This window comes from Oryctolagus cuniculus, chromosome 1, assembly GCF_051225735.1.
Source record: "Oryctolagus cuniculus isolate XC-2025 breed Fujian yellow rabbit chromosome 1, ASM5122573v1, whole genome shotgun sequence".
Classification (NCBI taxonomy): Eukaryota; Metazoa; Chordata; class Mammalia; order Lagomorpha; family Leporidae; genus Oryctolagus; species Oryctolagus cuniculus.
Window position 1 is genome coordinate 110822967 of NC_142867.1, and position 18680 is coordinate 110841646.

The 18680-nt window shown below is 43.7% G+C and overlaps 2 protein-coding genes across 5 annotated transcripts in view; one reads left to right on the forward strand and one right to left on the reverse strand.

Annotated features, from left to right (window-relative positions):
* Positions 1-16190, forward strand: part of LOC103345403 (potassium channel subfamily U member 1) — a 238332-nt gene extending 222142 nt beyond the window's left edge. For 2 of the 4 annotated variants that reach the window (XM_089334783.1, XM_089334784.1), the window contains exons 26-27: positions 9019-9213; positions 10738-16190. In XM_089334783.1, coding sequence (XP_089190909.1) covers positions 9019-9213; positions 10738-10917 — 375 coding nt within the window. In that variant the 3' untranslated portion in view covers positions 10918-16190. The remainder of the gene's footprint in view (positions 1-9018; positions 9214-10737) is intronic. The other 2 variants (XR_016235027.1, XM_089334787.1) reach the window with 1 other exon arrangement.
* Positions 15619-18680, reverse strand: part of LOC138846119 (uncharacterized) — a 54318-nt gene continuing 51256 nt past the window's right edge. Inside the window, exon 8 of the mRNA XM_089306087.1 lies at positions 15619-15749. The gene's annotated coding sequence lies outside the window, so the exon portion shown is untranslated. The remainder of the gene's footprint in view (positions 15750-18680) is intronic.

Here is an 18680-nt window from a genome sequence, read left to right on the forward strand (position 1 = left end):
AGTGCTGTTGAAGCCAGGAGAAAAGAGAGCTGGCCCTTCAGCCTCAAGTGTGCATTGGCAGAGTGGGCCCTTGGCGTTGGAGCCTAGAGGATATGCACTCTCTGCTGCCTGGAGTCACCCAGCAGCTTCTGCTGAAACTGGCCATAAAGGAACCCTGCGGTCCACAGCAAAGTCAAATCTCCCTCCAGCTTGCCCCTCTAATATGGAACATTTTGGACTTCATGGTTGCTCTTTTGTTTTCAGAACCTTGAGCCACTAAGCAGACTTCTTGCATTCACTACAGAATTCCCATGAGGAGAAGTAACTCATCCTCCTACAGATATCTATTGAACCCCTGCTCTGCCCAAGTGCCATGGATACAGTGGTGACAAACAGACCTCTCCTCTCCACCAGGTGGAGTTTGCACCAAGGGGAGGAGATCGACAGGAACACGCTGACTAACATCCAGTCACAGGGCTAAGGAAATGTGCGATGGGAAATATAGGGCTGGGTCAAGCTGTTGCTGGTTTCAACACACGACCAGGAGAAGCAACCTGTGAGTGAAGCTCAGGGTCAGAGGGCGAGGTAGGCCATGCAGACCCCTTAGAGAAGAAATACCCAAGAGGCTGCGAGGCAGCAGCAAACCCAGGGTGTTGAAAGAATCTGGATTTGCCTACACCCGAATAATCCACATGTAACCATTTGTGAATGACCACAAGAACTCCTGAAAGAAAATCCATGTGAACCAACACATCTCCTTCTCTCCCTACCCAGATTTTTCAAAGGAAGGGTTGCAAAATGGTGGAATATGAATATGCAGGTATTTACATTCACAAAGGTCTGAGCACAAGCTGGTGAATTTGCTGTCTTCTGGAACCCCATGTAGAAAAGACCTCATTCCTACACGGTATGGGTGCCTTGGGCACAGTGTACACACTAAGGGGAGTGTGGCTGGGCACATGCATCCAGCTTGTGGCCTCAATTCCATTTATATGCTCAGGTGGCTCTGCAGCTCTGGGCTGCGTCTCTGTAAGCCATGGGGGAGGGGTCCCGTAGACTCCACTGAGCTGTCAGACACACAGCTCTACTTCAGGGAGAGTTGACCTTAAACGAGTTGGTAGACTACAGACTTCCTAAAGGGTTAAACAGCACGCAGCCTTGGCCACACCAGAAAGCGATGCACTAGAGGGAGTCAAGTCAGGTTACTTGGCTGAGAAGGTGGCTGCATCACTGTCATTGATAGGTCAATTAGCTGGCCTGGAATCAGCGATGAGTTTCAGGCAGAAGGTGACTTGGGGTGATCTTAATCTGTCTACAGGATACAGTTGAGATGGGTTTAAGGCCCGGCTCTCTTCAGTGGCAGGCAGCTTCATGCCTTAAATTAAACTTGAGACTTAATTAAACCACACCTGCCTGGACAGGCAGGAACAAAACCGCAGATTCCATTTTGGAGTTGGTGGGAAGGGCAGTGTCTTGGTCTGTTCAATGTTGCCATAGCTGAGACTGGGAATTTTGCAAACAACAGGAGATTGTTTGGCTCATCCTCCTGCAGGCTTGAATGTTCCAGGGCATGGCACCAGGACTGCTCAGCGTCTGCAGGCTTGAATGTCCCAGTGCATGGCACCAGGACTGCTCAGCGTCTGCAGGCTTGAATGTCCCAGGGCATGGCACCAGGACTGCTCAGCGTCTGCAGGCTTGAATGTCCCAGGGTGTGGCACCAGGACTGCTCAGCATCTGGGAAGGGCCTGGTGGTGCTCATCCTATGGCAGAAGGCGAGAAGGCAAGGGAGAGACACAGAAAGGAGAGAGTCAATATTGCACTAGCCTTTCACTCAGGACCCTGCTCCTGTGATAACTCACCCACTACCAAGATACGGGCATTCATTCATTCAGAAAGGGCCTGCCCTCAGAACCTACCCTCTTCCAGTTCCCATCTCTCAACACCGTGGCACTGGGGGTTAGGTTTTTCAACACAAACTTTGAGAAAGGGACACATTCTTTATTTTTTTTTTTAATTTATTTATTTGAGAGTCAGGGTTACAGAGAGAGAGAAGAGGCAGGGGGAGAGAGAGAGAGAGAGAGAGAGAGAGAGAGAGAGAGAGAGAAGTCTTCCATCTGCTGGTTCACTCCCCAGTTGGCCACAATGGCTGGAGCTGTGCCAATCCGAAGCCAGGAGCCAGGAGCTTCTTCTGGATCTCCCATGCGGGTGCAGGGGCCCAAGGACTTGGGCCATCTTCTACTGCTTTCCCGAGCCATAACAGAGAGCTGGATCAGAAGTGGAACAGCCAGGACTAGAACCGGCACCAGTATGGGATGCTGGCACTTCAGGGCAGGGCATTAACCTGTTGCACCACAGCACCAGCCCCAAGAGGGACACCTTCAAACCAGTCAGGCAGGGCAGAGAAACACTGAAAGAGTAGAAATAAAAACAAATGAACACACTATATAAACCAGCATGGGAAACACAAGCTTAGTAATAAGAGTCCTGAACTAGGTGTCTGCTGAGTGGGATCTTGGCCTTGGGCGGTCAGAGCAGGGCTGTGTATTGTATTAATGGCCTCTGCTCAGTGGAAGAGGGGCTTTTTTGCTAAAAAACAAAAATGAGCTACATAAAGTCTCAAGAGTCTGTTCTGAGCCCCTCTCGTGACGTCTGTTGGGTGAAAACAAGACCACGTAGTGTGGACTGATAGAGGGGTTGTTCCATGAGGTTATAACCCCCAGTGGACCAACAGCTTGCCCTTAATAAACCCTGATAAGGAGCTGATTTAGGTGCAGCACTTGGTCCACTGAATCAGGGCTGAGAATGGCAACCCAGTGTCAGGGAACACAGCAGCCTCTAAGTGAAGAGGCCTGCCTGAACCCGTAAGTCTCTCCCTGACCCAGTGGCCTTCTGTTCCAGCTGTTGAATTGCTAATGAGGAGGAATTCAGCAAAATGCACACAGGTTAATGCTACTGAAAGGAGGAGCAGAACCAGGCCATTGCAAAGAACCAGTGAACGCTGCCCACTGCTGTTCCCCCTTCCCCTGGGCCTATCTTACAGGTTCTCTTTGAGCCTTCTAAGCATGGGGGCTTCCTGTCATACCATCTATATGGAAAGAGAGAACCCAAGGTCAGGCCTGAGCCTCCAATTCCATTATCTGTCTCTTCCATTTGTTCTTGGCTGTCCCCTGGTCTTCACTCCTGGAAATAGCCCTACCTGAGAACATTGAACATTTTCTACCACAACCCCTGGAGTCCCTGGGGTGGCTCCAGGATATGTTCACAAACACTAAGTTCTCTTCTCCATGCACGCTGAACCTTGCCAAGGGTTGGGAGGAAGGCAAAGACCTCCAATTCTCCATGAAGTTAGGGTGGCAGTAACGGCCCCCCCAGCTATGATCTCCTCTATCACAGGCTCACAGCAGGCATCACTGGAGACCACAGTTGAGTCTCCCAATACAGACCTCCAGGTAACTTAGTCCACCAATTTCTGTTGTTGAGATAGTATCAGTAACAGTAGTAGTAATATCTGCCATCGAAGAAATACAACAGTGCCAGCACTTACCTTGTGCCAAGGACATTGCCAAGAGAGCTACCAACATTGCCTTGTTTAATTCTCCTCTCCACCCAGTTAGGAGAACATTTCTCATCAGCTTCTTTTACAAATATACTGAGGCCTAGGAGGGCAAAACACCTGCCAAAAGTCACACCACTTACAGATCACAAGTTGGTTTTCAGACGCAACCGTAAGGGATTCCAGAGACAGACGTCAGGACCGCCAGTCATTTGTCTTCCCCAGACACCTATGTCTGTGATCCCCAACCTCCTTCCCACACAGCACTTTTCCAACACAGAGAACCCACGGCTCAGAGTGCTCGGGGCTGCTGAGGACGGAGAGGAGACAGGATGTGCCCAGCACACGGTGCTCCTCTTCCTCCAACATCCCTCGTCTTGACCCAAGCAACTCTTCTTGCATCTGTGTCCTATATGAGGCACCTGCAGGAAATTGGATTGGAAGAAAATTTTCCATTGTGAAGATTTTGAAAATGGCTTCCCTGGAAGTTAGAATCTAAAACCAGGAGAGAGATGTGACATAAGCAGCATCCTATTGCCCTCTGTTCTGAGACAGGTTGCTGACCTCAACTCAGAACTCCCTTGGGGAGGTGGGAGCCAGTCATTCCATCCCATTCTGCCTGCCTTTCACCCTCCGATAGGGCTCCCCAGTAAGCATCCTCCAGCATTGGCTCTTGTGACTACAGCTCAAGGCAACACAACAGGAGCTCCATGTCCTGTTGCTGCACAGCGTGGGGTTGAGACTGGACTCCAAATGCTCATTCCCCTGTGCCCACACTACACAGAAGAGCAAGGCTGGGATCAGAGGTGTGCAGAGCAGGCTCCCTCAAGGAAAGGGGCTAACGCTGCACCCACCTTGACTTCCATCCTGGGGAACACTATTCCCAATATTTATGGGCTGTCTTCCTTCCCAGGCGAGCTCAGAAGACCTAGTGCTCTGTCACCTTTCCCTCCCCATCGCCCCTAACAAACTCCATGGAGAACGAACATGCGAGTCCCAGAGTCAGGGAGTCAGCAAAGCACACAGCAGGGCGCTTTGAACTTGTCAGTGCTTAGACACACTGAGATGTTGTTTTACATTTTCATGCAATTTTTAAAATTTTGTCAATGAGGTAGATCCATGATATTTTTTAATGTAAAATGATAGATTTTCCCTCCAAATATCCTGGTACAGCAAACATCAGACTAATTTCCAATATCCCCCCCGTGTACCTCTGTAGACTCCCCTCCCCCACTCCCAGTGGGAGAAATATGCCTTGAGGTATAATTTAGACTCACTTTTACTCCTCTGGCAGTTCAATGCCATAAAAATTAAAATACGAGGCAGACAGGCCCCGTGAAAGACTCCCGTTTGGCTTTACAACAAGAGCTTCAGAAACAATCAGGAACTTAGGGAGTGTGTTCCTTTCCTTGGGAGAAAACTGAGACCTGCCGTGTAACGGGACGTTCTCTAGGTCACTCTGCTGGGCAGTTCACTCTGAACTGGAAGTGTTTCCCCAAAAATGTTTGCTCTTAGGGCCTTTTGAGATGCTTAGAAATAAAAGGCAATAGGTGTCTAGGATATTAGCAACCATACTATTAGGCAATGCTCTTTGTCAGAAACCAGAACTCAAGCTTTATCCTAGTGAAAACATTGTGCCTGCAACATTCTCTAACATTGAAAGTCCAAATCCTAGTGAGTGCAACATTAGAAACACTGTCCAAATTTACAAGTCTGGAAACATTTCAAGCACATTTCCACTTGCAGCTTTTCTTGAGAGAGAGAAAAAAAAGAAGAAGAAGAAGAGAGAGGAGGGAAAAGAAAAGAAAGAAAGGCTGAGAAAGGTCAATGCCAAAGGACCCCAAATAATAAGACCAGGAGATGAGCTCACAGAACAAGGGTGACACACAAATCCCATTATTTTCTTCCACATAGAATCACAATCCTTTTGATGTCAAAACTGAAGAAATGATATATCCCAAAGCCAAGCCTCTCAGTTAAATATGTAAAGCACATGTTTGCCCAGAGCCATTGACATCAGGATAACCCTAGAATTTGCGCCTTTTCTTTAATCAGTGGAGAATTATTCTAACCGTATTATGTTTGATCACTCTATATGATGGCCACATGTTCTTAAACGGATTGTGGCTCACCCTGGATTTGCATCCTCTGGTCCCACTGGATGGCAGGCTGATTCCATACACACCCCCCTGGATGGTTCTGGGCTGGAACAAAGAAGCAGCAGCATAGGGTGGAGGAATCACTCAGGAGATGCAAAAGGATGTAGGTCATCTTTTAATCTGAAAAATAGTATAGGCGTTCTTTTTATTGTCTCTTAATTCACATAAATTATATAAGAGCACTTTAAAAAGTTGGTGAAAGATGGAATTGAAAAGATAAGTTTATTTTGGTGCCCTAATTTTAAAGCCCATGCATTTTTTGTCATAAAAAAATTCTAAGTAAACATGTATTAGGAAAAAGATCATGCATGGATTTCAAAAATTTTTTGAACCAAAACAAACTTATGTTTTAATCCATTTTCTATGAAGTTTTGAAAGTATTCTCATATTATTTCATAGATCCACTTGTCCCATTGCCTCTGTGTTTAAGCAGCATTTGTGTATTTGTTAGAAACCACCTGCCTGTTGCAGTCCGTATTCTTACAGATCCTGCTTGCTAAAGCGCTAGTGAGGGCTTGAATGTTAAGGAGACAAAGTCCATCTTCAGAGCAAGCACATGGTTTTGTGTTTTTTTTGTTGTTTTTGTTTTTGTTTTTTTGACAGAGTGGACAGTGAGAGAGACAGAGAGAAAGGTCTTCCTTTTGCCATTGGTTTACCCTCCAATGGCCACCGTGCCTGTGTGCTGTGGCTGGTGCACCGCACTGATCTGAAGGCAGGAGCCAGGTGCTTATCCTGGTCTCCCATGGGGTGCAGGGCCCAAGCACTTGGGCCATCCTCCACTGCACTCCCTGGCCACAGCAGAGAGCTGGCCTGGAAGAGGGGCAACTGGGACAGGATCCGGCATCCTGACCAGGACTAGAACCCCGTGTGCCGGCGCCACAAGGTGGAAGATTAGCCTATTGAGCCGTGGCGCCGGCCGGAGCGAGCACATGGTTTTAAGGAAGCACTGTCTTGTCTGTTCTGAGGATTATCAGGGTACGAATAACCACGTGTGCTTTATAAAAAATATTTATTTTCATTTTATTTGAAAGAGCAACAGACAGGGAGGTGGGGAGGCCTTCCATCTGTTGATTCACTCCCCAAAATGCTTGTACCAACCAGGGCTGGGCAAGGCCAAAGCTAAGAGCCTGGAACTCAATCGCACATGGATGACAGGGACCCAGGGTGTGTGTTAGCGGGAATCTGAATCAGAAGTAGAGTAGCAAGGACTTGAACCAGGTGCAAGAGTCCCAAGTGGAGACCTAAGCTGCTGTGCTGCATACCTGCCCTGTGGTGCTTCTCAATTCCCACTTTATTCTTCTATCCATATTCTTGGATCCAAAAATCCAAGCTCCCATAAATATGCACTTATTAAAATCATTCCAGATGACCTAGCTGCAAGAGAATCAGGATAAAGGGATAGAATTTGGTGCGGTGTGCATTGTATGTCATTTAATCCTGCAAGCAAAGATACCTGGGCATTACTGTGTCAATGGATAAAATTGTTCCCAAGATAAATATATATGAATTGCCCAGAGGTACTCCGGTTGGAAGGCACAGTCCTATACTCAAACCCAAGTGTGATCCAGATGAACAACTCACTCCAGCAGAAAACAGAATGAAGTAGACTAAAAGCCAGTGGCCAGGGGATCACAAAGAAAAGAAAATTTCCTGTTGATGAGGAGGCCCATGGAAGCCACCAGGGCAATGAGGGATCAACCAGCTGTTCCTAAGCAAAAGTATAACGGAGTAAAAGTCTCGCTTGAGCAGTCCCAGGTAGACCAGCTGCTCTGCAAGGGAACGGCTCATGCAAGAGGTGAGCTTGGAAAGGGAGGTTGTGTCAGGTCATGAGGCTTAGAAGGCCACAGCCAGGAAGCTGGCTTGGTTCTATAGCAGCTGATGATGCTAAACCTCTGAGGAGGTAGAGGGCATGATACGATTTGCATTTCTAGAGAATCGCTCTGGAGATATCACTAACAATGGATTGCAAATGAAAAGAAAAACAAGGGGAAAACCTAGTAAAGAGATCCCTATAATAGTCAAGGCTCTATAAGATGAGTACCTGAGTTTGAAAGTAGACAAAAGGAAGGATAAGTTTCTAGAATAATAACAATCGATGACATTTCCACTCCTTACTATAAGAAAATGTTTTTTCTACAGGCAACCAATGCATAAACATAGGTATTAGATCCATTTTCATTAGTTTAACTAAAATATTCAAGAGAAACTCCTTGAGAATGAAAGAGTTCATTTCAGATCACGGCTGGGAGATTGCCATTCAGAATCAGGTGCCCCATTTTTGGACAAACCGAACCCCCACCCCCCCACCCCGGCCCTCCTCTTAGTCTCCATAATTAGACTGAGTCTCCATTCTTAGCCAATCAACCATCAGCATGAAGGCATCTGCACGACTTTTGGGGAGATAAGTCCCACTGTACCCATACAACATAGAATTTCTCATTTCAACTAGAGTAAAAGTCTAATTTAGATAAGGCAGAGAGTGGAAAATTTTAAGTACCATATATTTAATAGTTCTGAGATAAAGCAATGGGTGTGTTTCACTGGCATTTGCATGTGTGTGAATGCCCAGTCTGTACTGATTGTGATACAAACCCTGGGGAAAGGGAGTTGGTGAAAACAGGTAAGATTATCCAATGCGAAGCTTGTTTCACAATAAGAATTAGGCCTGTTGCCTTCTGGTTTCTTTTTGGTGTCAAAGTTCTAAGACTCCATTCATTTATTTATTCAGCACTCACAATTTCTGAAATACACAATAAGAACTAGGGGAAATCCAATTATTAATAAGACCTCAGTCAATACCTGTCCTCAAATTGGTCACAATCAAAAATGAATACATAAATTAATCACACCCAAAATACTCAAGTAGAGATGACAATAAAATCCATTGTCCCACAAGGCAAAGATCTATAGGAAGTCTCACTAAACATATGTGTTTCTATATATTGATGGTTATTAGGGTATTGTATTTGAAAGAGCATATTGATGGTTATTAGGGTACCTGTGGCCCAGCGTACTTCTCTGGTCATGTTTGGAAGACAGGGATCCTTGGTGTCAGAATCATTACACACTTTCCTCTTGTTGTACAGTATAAGCACCAAAAGACCAGGAACTGTGTCTGCAGTGCTGTGTTCTGCACTTTGCCTAACCCAGAACCCTACCCAAACTGCCAACTTGTATTTGATTTTGATAACGATAATAAGCAGCAGTGTTCTGTCCCATCAGGTTCATTTCCAACAGTGGTGCCCACTCAATGTCCAAACTTCTGCACCTCCACCATTCACACATTGGCTCTTCGGACCATGAACCCAGCTTCTCCTTGCTTTCCAGGCCTTCTACAACTACCACATCCTGGAATTACTTCAGATGCTGGTGACAGGAGGGATATGTTCTCAGCTGGAGCAACACTTGGATAAAGATAAGCTCTCTGAGCTGCCCGAAAGTTGCACCACATTCTTCTCTGGAAGATCGCGGTGTAAGCTGGGGCTTCTGTCCTTAGACCAAACCATTTTATCAGATATTAAAGTGAGTCTACTCTTATCATAATGCAGTTTCCCATCCCTCCCCTGAGTTTCTGAAAACAGTCCAAACTATCTGGGTTCTTAGACGGCCTATAGCACAGAAATAATAATTAATAATGTATAGAGTATTTTATAGTTCACTATATTATGTTCATAGAATGCTACAATTCACCCATACATTTTCACAGTTTATGTTCACTTTTTACAACAACCCCACGAGGTAAATAGAGCAGTTGTTATTATCCCTATCTTTCTGCAGTAAGCATCAGAGAGGCTCAATAATATGGTTTCAATGTAGTCCCCAAATTTCATGTGCTAGAAACTTAATCCTCAATGCAATAGTTTTGAAAGCCGGGATCTTCAAGAGATAATTTGGTCATGAGGATTCAGTTCTGTTGAATGGATTAGTGTTGTTATCTTGGAAGTGGATTAGTTATTACTGGAGTTGATTCAGGATTAATGATGAGTTTGGGCCCCTTCTCTCTCTCTCTCTCTCTCTCTCTCTCTCTCTCTCTCATGCTTTTCTTGCCCTTCTGCCTTGATATAACAAGACCATTTAACCTTGGACTTGTCAGCCTCCAAAACTGTAAGAAATAGTTCTCTGTTTTGTATACATTACCCACTCTCAAGCATTCTGTTATAGCAGTATAACAAAGACACTCAATGACTTTGTACCTTGATAAATACATTTATAATGATTGCAATGCTAATATTTATTGGCTATTTTCCTTGTGCCTGTCTAGTTTTTCTCACTTGGTCTAGCTAAAGACTTAAAGGGCAGGCACTGTTACTGATGGCATTTAACAGATCAAGAATCTGAAACCCAGAGAAGCAGGGACCCACTTGAGGCCACATTGTTAACCAGTTTCAGAGCAGGGGTCCATTTACTGAAGTCTGACATGAGGCCTTCTCACTTTCCCCATATCTGAAATGTTAGAGAAATCTGACCAGGTCAGCTGAAATTAGGCAAAAGGATTCTGTGCTTGGCTCAAAGTGTCTGACTGGGCTAACCAGTAGAAAACGCTTGAGTTTTGTTAGCCCATAGAGCTGGGGTACAGTATATTATAGTAATGGAGAAGACAGCAATTTTGAGAAATTGCACTAGAACATCTAGGCATTTGGGAATCTGAGTAGAATCTAAACTGGAATGAGTAACTTCTTTGTCAGCGTGGCTTCCAGTTGAGCCTCGTTTGACATTGCACCCAGCTGTTGTATGTATTGTTGGCAGAAGGTCTTTACAAGGAAACAAACTTTGTTGGTCCATAGCAACAATATCAGAAGCCCCCTCACAAGGAGCCCACTCTTCTAGGTCTCTGTGCCCAGTGCGTGTCTTAACACGTGCTGCCCATACAAAGGGCAAGTCCTATGTTACTTCCCCAATGACATGGCCACATTGAAGCCTTTAGGAAACGGTTTTGAAGCCTCCCAAATGTCTACCTCCCAGAAAGGCCAATGACACTCAGGTAAGTGCTTGTTATTGCTGGACCTAAGTACCCAGCAGACATTGGTTTTTCTCTTCTCTCCACAGCCTAGAGAAACCTTTGGACAACTATTCTGTGGCACATTAGATAATCTGGGAATCCTGTGTGTTGGTTTATATCGTCTGATAGAGGAAGAGGAACGGAACCCGGAAAACAAAAGGGGAGTATGCCAGTTTGGAAATTCACTCACGCAAGCACAGCAACCAGAATTACCTTATTCATTGTGAAAGAGAAGTCCGGAGCCTGGGGTACACAGTTGCAAGGAAGGGTACAAATGAAATTAATAATGATACAGGGTGTAAACAAGAACCCCAATGCCAAAGGCAGTAGAGTCTCTGTCCCCTGTGAAAACTGAAATGTAGACCTAGACTTTAAATCCAAATTCTTTTGTAACTTTCCCTTCATCCATGCCCGTGCAACCTTCTGAAGCTGAAAGCCACTGTCAACATCATTAGAAAGTCTTCCTTGCATTCTGCTGGATTTGTTGGACTTGGCTGGACCATGGGGTGCATTTTTTTCCTAGCCACTGCACTTTGTGCCTATAAATCATGTGAGTGATATGTGACAGCAGCGAGGAAGACAGAGGAAATGAAGAAGATGGTGGGAGGAGAAGAGAAGGGGCAGTCAAGAGACACACGGGTCCAAGCTAAGAATCTCACAGTGGAGATGGACAGCATTTAGCAGAAAAGGAGAAATTAAAATTGATAGAGTGGAAATGGACTGATGGAACTTGTTCCAGGAGAAAGGAGAAGGAAGCCAAATTACTCAAAGTGAAGTGGTCTTGAATAGGAGAAAAACACTTTTCTGCTCATAAAAGGAGACAAGGGTGCGAAGAAAAGATGCTAAGGTAGCTACGGCTCTAGGTGAGGGATGTGCTTGTGTGAGTTTTTATTTAGCACTAGGATTTCTCCGCACTTAGCCATTGCTCAGAGAGAGATGGAAGAAATATCACAAGGAGTTGAGAGAAAGCTAAAAGTTTAGATCAAGTGTTAAAAGGAGTGGAAGAGAAGGCTTACTGGGGATTTGTGAAGCAAGGCTAGACAGTAAAGTGAAGGATCAAGGATTGGAAATCCTGATGAAGTTAAAGAGTTAGATGAACTCAGAGTAAGGCAACAAGAGAGGAAGAACATTGGGAAGCTGTGGTCAAAGAGTGATTGACTGGAGCTTAAGATGGTTGAGGCGGTACAGTGTCAGTAAATTTTGACATCCAGGACATGGCCAGGCAACCTGTTTGGGGATAAAGACCACTGGGTAGTTGACATCATAGAGACGTGTCTTGATGGTAGGCCCATAAACTGCAGAGATATTGCAGGTGCATAAGCTGACAGTGGCACTGGAGTCTGAAAGAACGTGGACCCCAAGTTCCAAATTACCCAAATAAACATGGAGCCTATAAATGACACAGAAGAATCAGGAGGGAGTTTATGGCTTTACAGAACTCACCGTGAAGACAGTGGGGGAGAAGTGATGTTCTGGAAGCAACACCAGGAAGCATGAGTAATCAATATTCTCTCTCTCTCTCTCTCTCTCTCTCTCTCCCCATATTTATATATATATGTATGTATGTGTGTGTGTGTGTATATTATATATATATATATATATTGCTATCCCTCTCACTCTCCATTTCTCTCTTGCTCTCTCTCCCTCTCTCCCTGAACTTTATACTCTGTCCTTTGCCCCCACTACCTCTGGAAAGCCTGCAGAACATGATCATTGGGAGAATATGCAATTTAAATGAGGGTACTTCAACAGGTTCGTGGAAAATATAATTTTAAAAAATAGATTTATTTTGGTACAACAATTTGGAAATCCATGCCTTTTTTTCCAAATACCCATCTTCCATGAGCTTTATTAAGACCTCTGATACATGAGAAGATCTCAGTAAAGTACCATTTCTGCTTTAAAGAGAATATGTGATTATAGTGAATCTTGTTTTTAATACAGTAGTTACAGAGGACAGAGTGGGCAAGACAAAAGTGGGTAGATTATTCAGTGTAGGAAGGTCAGTCTTGCACTGAGATCCATGTTTTAAAAAGAAGAGGTGGTCTCATGGGGCAGGAGTGAAGAAACACAGGGTGAAAATCATGCAAGATTAGTCTCTGCCAATGTTCTGAAATGGTCACTGGGGTGTTAATTAATTTAACTCACATGTATTGAGACTGTGCTGTATACTTATGATGTTAAGGCACCTGGTTTCTTTACATTCTTTCCATGCAGGTCCAATCCCTGGGTGTTATTTAAGATTCATTGACTTTCACTTCTGAAAGTGGTGGCAAAAAAAAAAAAAAAACTCTTCTTTATTGGTGAGGCTCCAATCTTTTTTTTTTTAAGATTTATTTATTTATTTGAAAATCAGAGTTACACAGAGAAAGAAGGAGAGGCAGAGAGAGATCTTCCATCCTCTGGTTTGCTCCCCAATTGGCCACAATGGCCAGAGCTGTGCAGATCTGAAGCCAGGAGCCAGAAACTTCTTTCAGATCTTCATGTGGGTTCAGGGGCCTAAGGACCTGGGCCATCTTCTACTGCTTCCCTAGGCCATAGCAGAGAGCTGGATCTGAAGTGGAGCAGCTGGGTCTCGAGCTGGCACCCGTATGGGATGCTGGCACTGCAGGTGGCAGCTTTACCCACTACGCCACAGCACCAGCCTGTAGCCTGCAAAGTTGGTGGCCTATGTATTAGGTGAGCTTACAGTTGAGCTAAGAATAGAATATCTAGAATACATGTAATCTTCCAGTTTGACAGAGCATGGCTAAGTGACCAATATTGTGCCCATTCAATTCATGTGTACTAAAAACAGGTACTGCAGTCTTATCCTGTCCTTCCATTACACCAATGAGGGCAGAAAGGCTCAAATAAGGGAGATGTCACAACTAGTGTCTGGATGCAGGCAGAGAGGAAAAGCAGCCTGCTAATTCCCGCTCTAGGGCCTCTCCTCACCCACGGTGCCAGAGAGATTCACTATTTATGGAGAACCCACGGGCGTTCCCTGTTTCAGCCCAGCAGAATGACCTCTTGGTGTTGCCAGCACCTGTGGCCACCCAAGCCCAGCTTCAGCAGCTCACAGTTCATCTCTGGCTTTTCTTACAGGTTCGTGATTACCCGGCCAGCCAATGAGTTTAAGTTGCTACCCACAGACCTTGTGTTCTGTGCTATCCCTTTCAGCACAGCCTGTTATAAAAAGGACAGCAGTTCTTCAAGTGCCCCATATGAGATTACAAACATCATGCCAGTGACCTCGGAGACAAACATGGAGATAAGCTGTACCCCCACCGTCGACCTAGATTAGATGACAAGACATGGCACGACAATTGTTCTCACCAGACCATTTTTTGGAGCTGAAAACTTCTTCCTGTTGGGTTTAGTAGAAACAAAATATTCCGGAGAAAGGGCTAGCCCTCTGCATATTCAAAATCCGCAAATCGCCCTGCTGTACACATATTGACCAATCAGCTTAACTCTCAACTTCTCAGTATTTTAGAGTAAAACTTATCCCACAAAACGATCTCATTTCCCATAAAGCAGAGCAATTTCAAGGAGAAATAATTTATTTTGCAGTAGAGGACTCGATATCAAAAGGCTTGCTAAATAAATGTTAAGGTATATGTAATGTTTAAGCATTCATATTGTCAGTTTTTACAAATAAAATTGGCAGAGTACCCCTAAATTCATGTGTCAAGCAATCCCATAATCCCAAAAGGAAACCCTTCATCTGCAGATGGAAGCCTTTTCAGAATTTATTTATTCAAGAAGCGGAGAGAGAGAGAGAGAGACTGCCTGCCTGAGCTCCCATTCGTTGCTTCACTCTCCAAGTGCCCACAACAGCTGAGATTGCAAGCAGGAGCCTATAATTAAATATGGGCTTGTGGCTGAGAGGCCAAACTATTTGAACCATCACCTGCTGCCTCCAAAAGTGTGCATTAGCAGAAACTGGAATTGAGAGTGGAGCCAGGACTTGAACCTTGGCAACATCTTACTTATCATCTTACCTGCGAGGTCAAATGCTTACCACCATTCCACACAAGTCATCACACCAGATCCTTTGACAATGTGGTAGATACGTAGCTTATAATAATTGTTCATAGAAGAGCAAATTAGCTCACAATGTGTGGCCTAGTATTTGAGATGTTTTTTGATGCTTTCAAAACTGGGTGACAACTACAGATTCCATCCCAATAAAAATTCATATGTGCATATATCCCATACTATTCATCATCTAAATTGGATAGAGGCCATGAGTCATCCTACAGTCTACAGTCATCTTCCCAAATACTTGCTATTAACTTAAAATAACCTTAAGCTGATCACAAAAAGAATGTAGGGTAGAGGAAGCAGGATGCCTGAGTACTTGCTTTGGATATCTCAATAAAGACTTTTTTACCTTGGGCAAGTTCTTCAATTTCTCTCAGCTACTTTCTTCATTCATTTTACTGTTTAAAAAAGAAGAAAGTTGAACTAAAATATTTTAAACATTAACTTCCATCTTCATTTGTTTTAAAGACCTTATTTGAGGCCAGCGCCACGGCTCAAAAGGCTAATCCTCCACCTGCAGCGCTGGCACACCAGGTTCTAGTCCCTGTCAGGGCACTGGATTCTGTCCCAGTTGCCCCTCTTCCTGTCCACCTCTCTGCTGTGGCCCGGGAGGGCAGTAGAGGATGGCCCAAGTGCTTGGGCCCTGCACCCGCATGGGAGACCAGGAGAAGCACCTGGCTCCTGGCTTTGGATCTGTGCAGTGCGCTGGCCATAGCAGCCATTTGTGGGGTGAACCAATGGAAAAAGGAAGACCTTTCTCTGTCTCTCTCTCTCTCTCTCTCACTGTCCACTCTGCCTGTCAAAAAAAAAAAAAAAGACCTTATTTGAAATGAAGACAAAGAAAGACAGAGAGAGAGAATTACTTTGGTCTTCATTTATTCAACACACTGATTCATTACCTCTGTGTATCAGGCACTCTGCCGGAGGTGGAGCACAGACCAAGACAAAGTTGCTCTCCATGGAACAGGCTCTCTAAAGTGAGCCGGTAGAAGCACACAGGCCAGTGTGGGCAAAACCAGAGGTTGAGTTGCTGGAGGTGACATTGGAGAGAAAGGCAGGATCTGGTTAACAGTGACTCTTAGAGGCACAGGAAACACGCTACACATTATGCACAATGAGGAGCTCGTCAGCGATTTTAAATAATGGAGTGGAAGATGAGATCTCTGCTCCCAAAACTCACTCTGGCAGTATGGTTTCCGCAGCAGGGTTAACAACCCAGATGGATTTCCTCCTGCTCCAGATGCTCAGAAATGTTAGGTACACCACGACAAAATAATGTGTGAACACAGAGCAGTTCATAAAAGAAAACGTCCAGCCAGAAGCAAGGGAGAAGTCCAGGGCAGAACAGGTGTCTGAGAGATGTACTTAGGGATATGCAGGGCATTGAGTCAGTGGTTGGACTTAGAAGTGACAGGAAGTGGATACAGACAGAGACCCTGCTGAACCATCAGCAGGGAAAAACCAGCCCAGCTGTGAAAGAGCAACAGACAGACTCCTGTCACCGGCCCAAGAAAGAAGCAAGAACAGTTATCTTTGCTCAGGAACCCGGGTCCGGAGGACACCTGCCATGAGCATCAGAAGCCCCCAAGTTCAGACTGTGTGTAGAAGTACTGCTCAGATGTGTGCCACATTGGCTGCAGCTGCAAACTGGAGCGGCAATGGTGGAAAGCTGGTTCTGAAGCAGGTGCACTCTGGAGGCGAGTGCTGGGAAGACACAGATAGCACTCAGCAGTAGCAGTTGTTATGTCTTGGGGCACACGGGACTCCATAAAGACAAAAGTGAGTTGGAAACTTTTTTTTTAAAATGGACAATAAGGGCCGGCGCCGCGGCTCACTAGGCTAATCCTCCGCCTAGCGGCGCCGGCACACCGGGTTCTAGTCCCGGTCGGGGCGCCGGATTCTGTCCCGGTTGCCCCTCTTCCAGGCCAGCCCTCTGCTATGGCCCGGGAGTGCAGTGGAGGATGGCCCAGGTGCTTGGGCCCTGCACCCCATGGGAGACCAGGAAAAGCACCTGGATCCTGGCTCCTGCCATCGGATCTGTGCGGTGCGCCGGCCGCAGCGCGCCGGCCGCGGCAGCCATTGGAGGGTGAACCAACGGCAAAAGGAAGACCTTTCTCTCTGTCTCTCTCTCACTGTCCACTCTGCCTGTCAAAAAATAAAAAATAAAAAAAAAAAATGGACAATAAGACCACAATAAAAAAGTTGGAAATGACATGAGGAAATAATCCTTCTAAGTGAAAGTCAGGAGACAAATCAAACAAGAGGTTAGCATGACCCTGGTCTTCTGACACTAGAACAATCTGAAAAAGACCATAAAATTGATATGTTGAATGCAATGAAAATGGTTAAAAATATGATTAGAGGTCGTAACAAGAGTGTACAGTGAAAAAAATAAGCAGGCAGAGTAGAAACAGAATCAAAGCTTTCAAAAACAATTTAATTAAAAATTCAATGTATGACTTAAGGAATAAATTACATTTGGATAAATCTGAAGAATTTATCTAAAATGAAAGGTGAAGAAATAAACAAATCAAAAACCTAAAAGTTGCATGAGAAAAGAATGAAAAAGTCCAATGTATAAAATATTCAATTTCCATAAGGAGATAGAAAAAGGAATATGAAAAAAATCTTAAAAATTTCAGAATTAATAAAGAGAAAGACTCCTGAGATTTAAAAGTCCAATGAGTCATCAGCAAGAAAATAAAAATAAATTTACATATGGGCAAGTTCATTGCCACACCTAGACAGAAAAGCAGATTTCTAATAAAACGATTATCACTGAGAAATCACGGAGAAAAAAGAAATAATGGGTCAATGAAACAAAAATGCTGAGGGAAACATAACAGAAGACATGAACATGGATACAGTATGGTATCCAAATTACATTCAAGAGGGAGGGCAAAATGAGGTCAGTTTTAGAACTATCTTTTGAGAGCAAAGTCCGAGAACATATCATTTAGAGACCTTTACTGAAAAAACTAGTAAAGGATATACTTCAGTAGGAAAAGAATAACTTCAAAAGATGGGGAAATGTATAAGAAACAGTCATTAGAAAAGAACTGGAAAATATTATAAATAGATAGCATAATAGATAAATAGATAAATAGAAAATATTATAAATAATAAGAATAGTAATAATTTGTAAATTGTTAAAATATTAAAATTTGCATATTAAAAATAAATAATGAGGAATAGGACAGAAACATCATCAAATAAAATTATTCTAAGATTGTATACTTCAGGAGCACAGAAATGATGATTAACTTTAGCATTTTTAAAATCTATGATGAATATAAAAATTTTGGAGAATAAATTCCCAAGGAAAATGGAAGAATACAGACTTTAAAGTCAGTTTAGAGAAACTATTGAGTCATGAGACACAAAATTGGCATCCAAAAATATTGACCCAATTCATGAGAAGTCTGGATTTTTTTTAGAAAAGCAAACTAAAGAACAATATATAGAAAACAAGTTTTAAATGTAATTATAAATGCAAATATGTATTAAATAAAAATAAATGGTTCCATCCTACAAGGTAAAGGATAGAAATTTGGGGATTACACTTAAAAGCATTATATGCTGTTTATTGCAGAACATAAAATGATTCAGAAAATGTGAAACTGGAAATAAATATACTAGAAAAATATTTACCAAAAGAAGTGGCATTGTTAGTATCAGGCAATATATCCTTTAAATTAAAAATCAATGCTGAGGAAAATTATTTAGTTAATAGTCATAATAATACTAATCTTCAACTAGCTAACAATGTAACCATTCTGAAGTGTACAGATCCAATATGACTTTAACAATCTCAAAAAGGAAATCTGACAAAATTACAAAGAGTAAAGGAGCAATTCACAATCAGAAGGAAGGATTTTTAACACAGAAACTAGCAAACCAAGCAGGAAAAAATTAGTGCTACACAGAATAACATGAACTGCAGCTTCCTGATCTAGTGAAA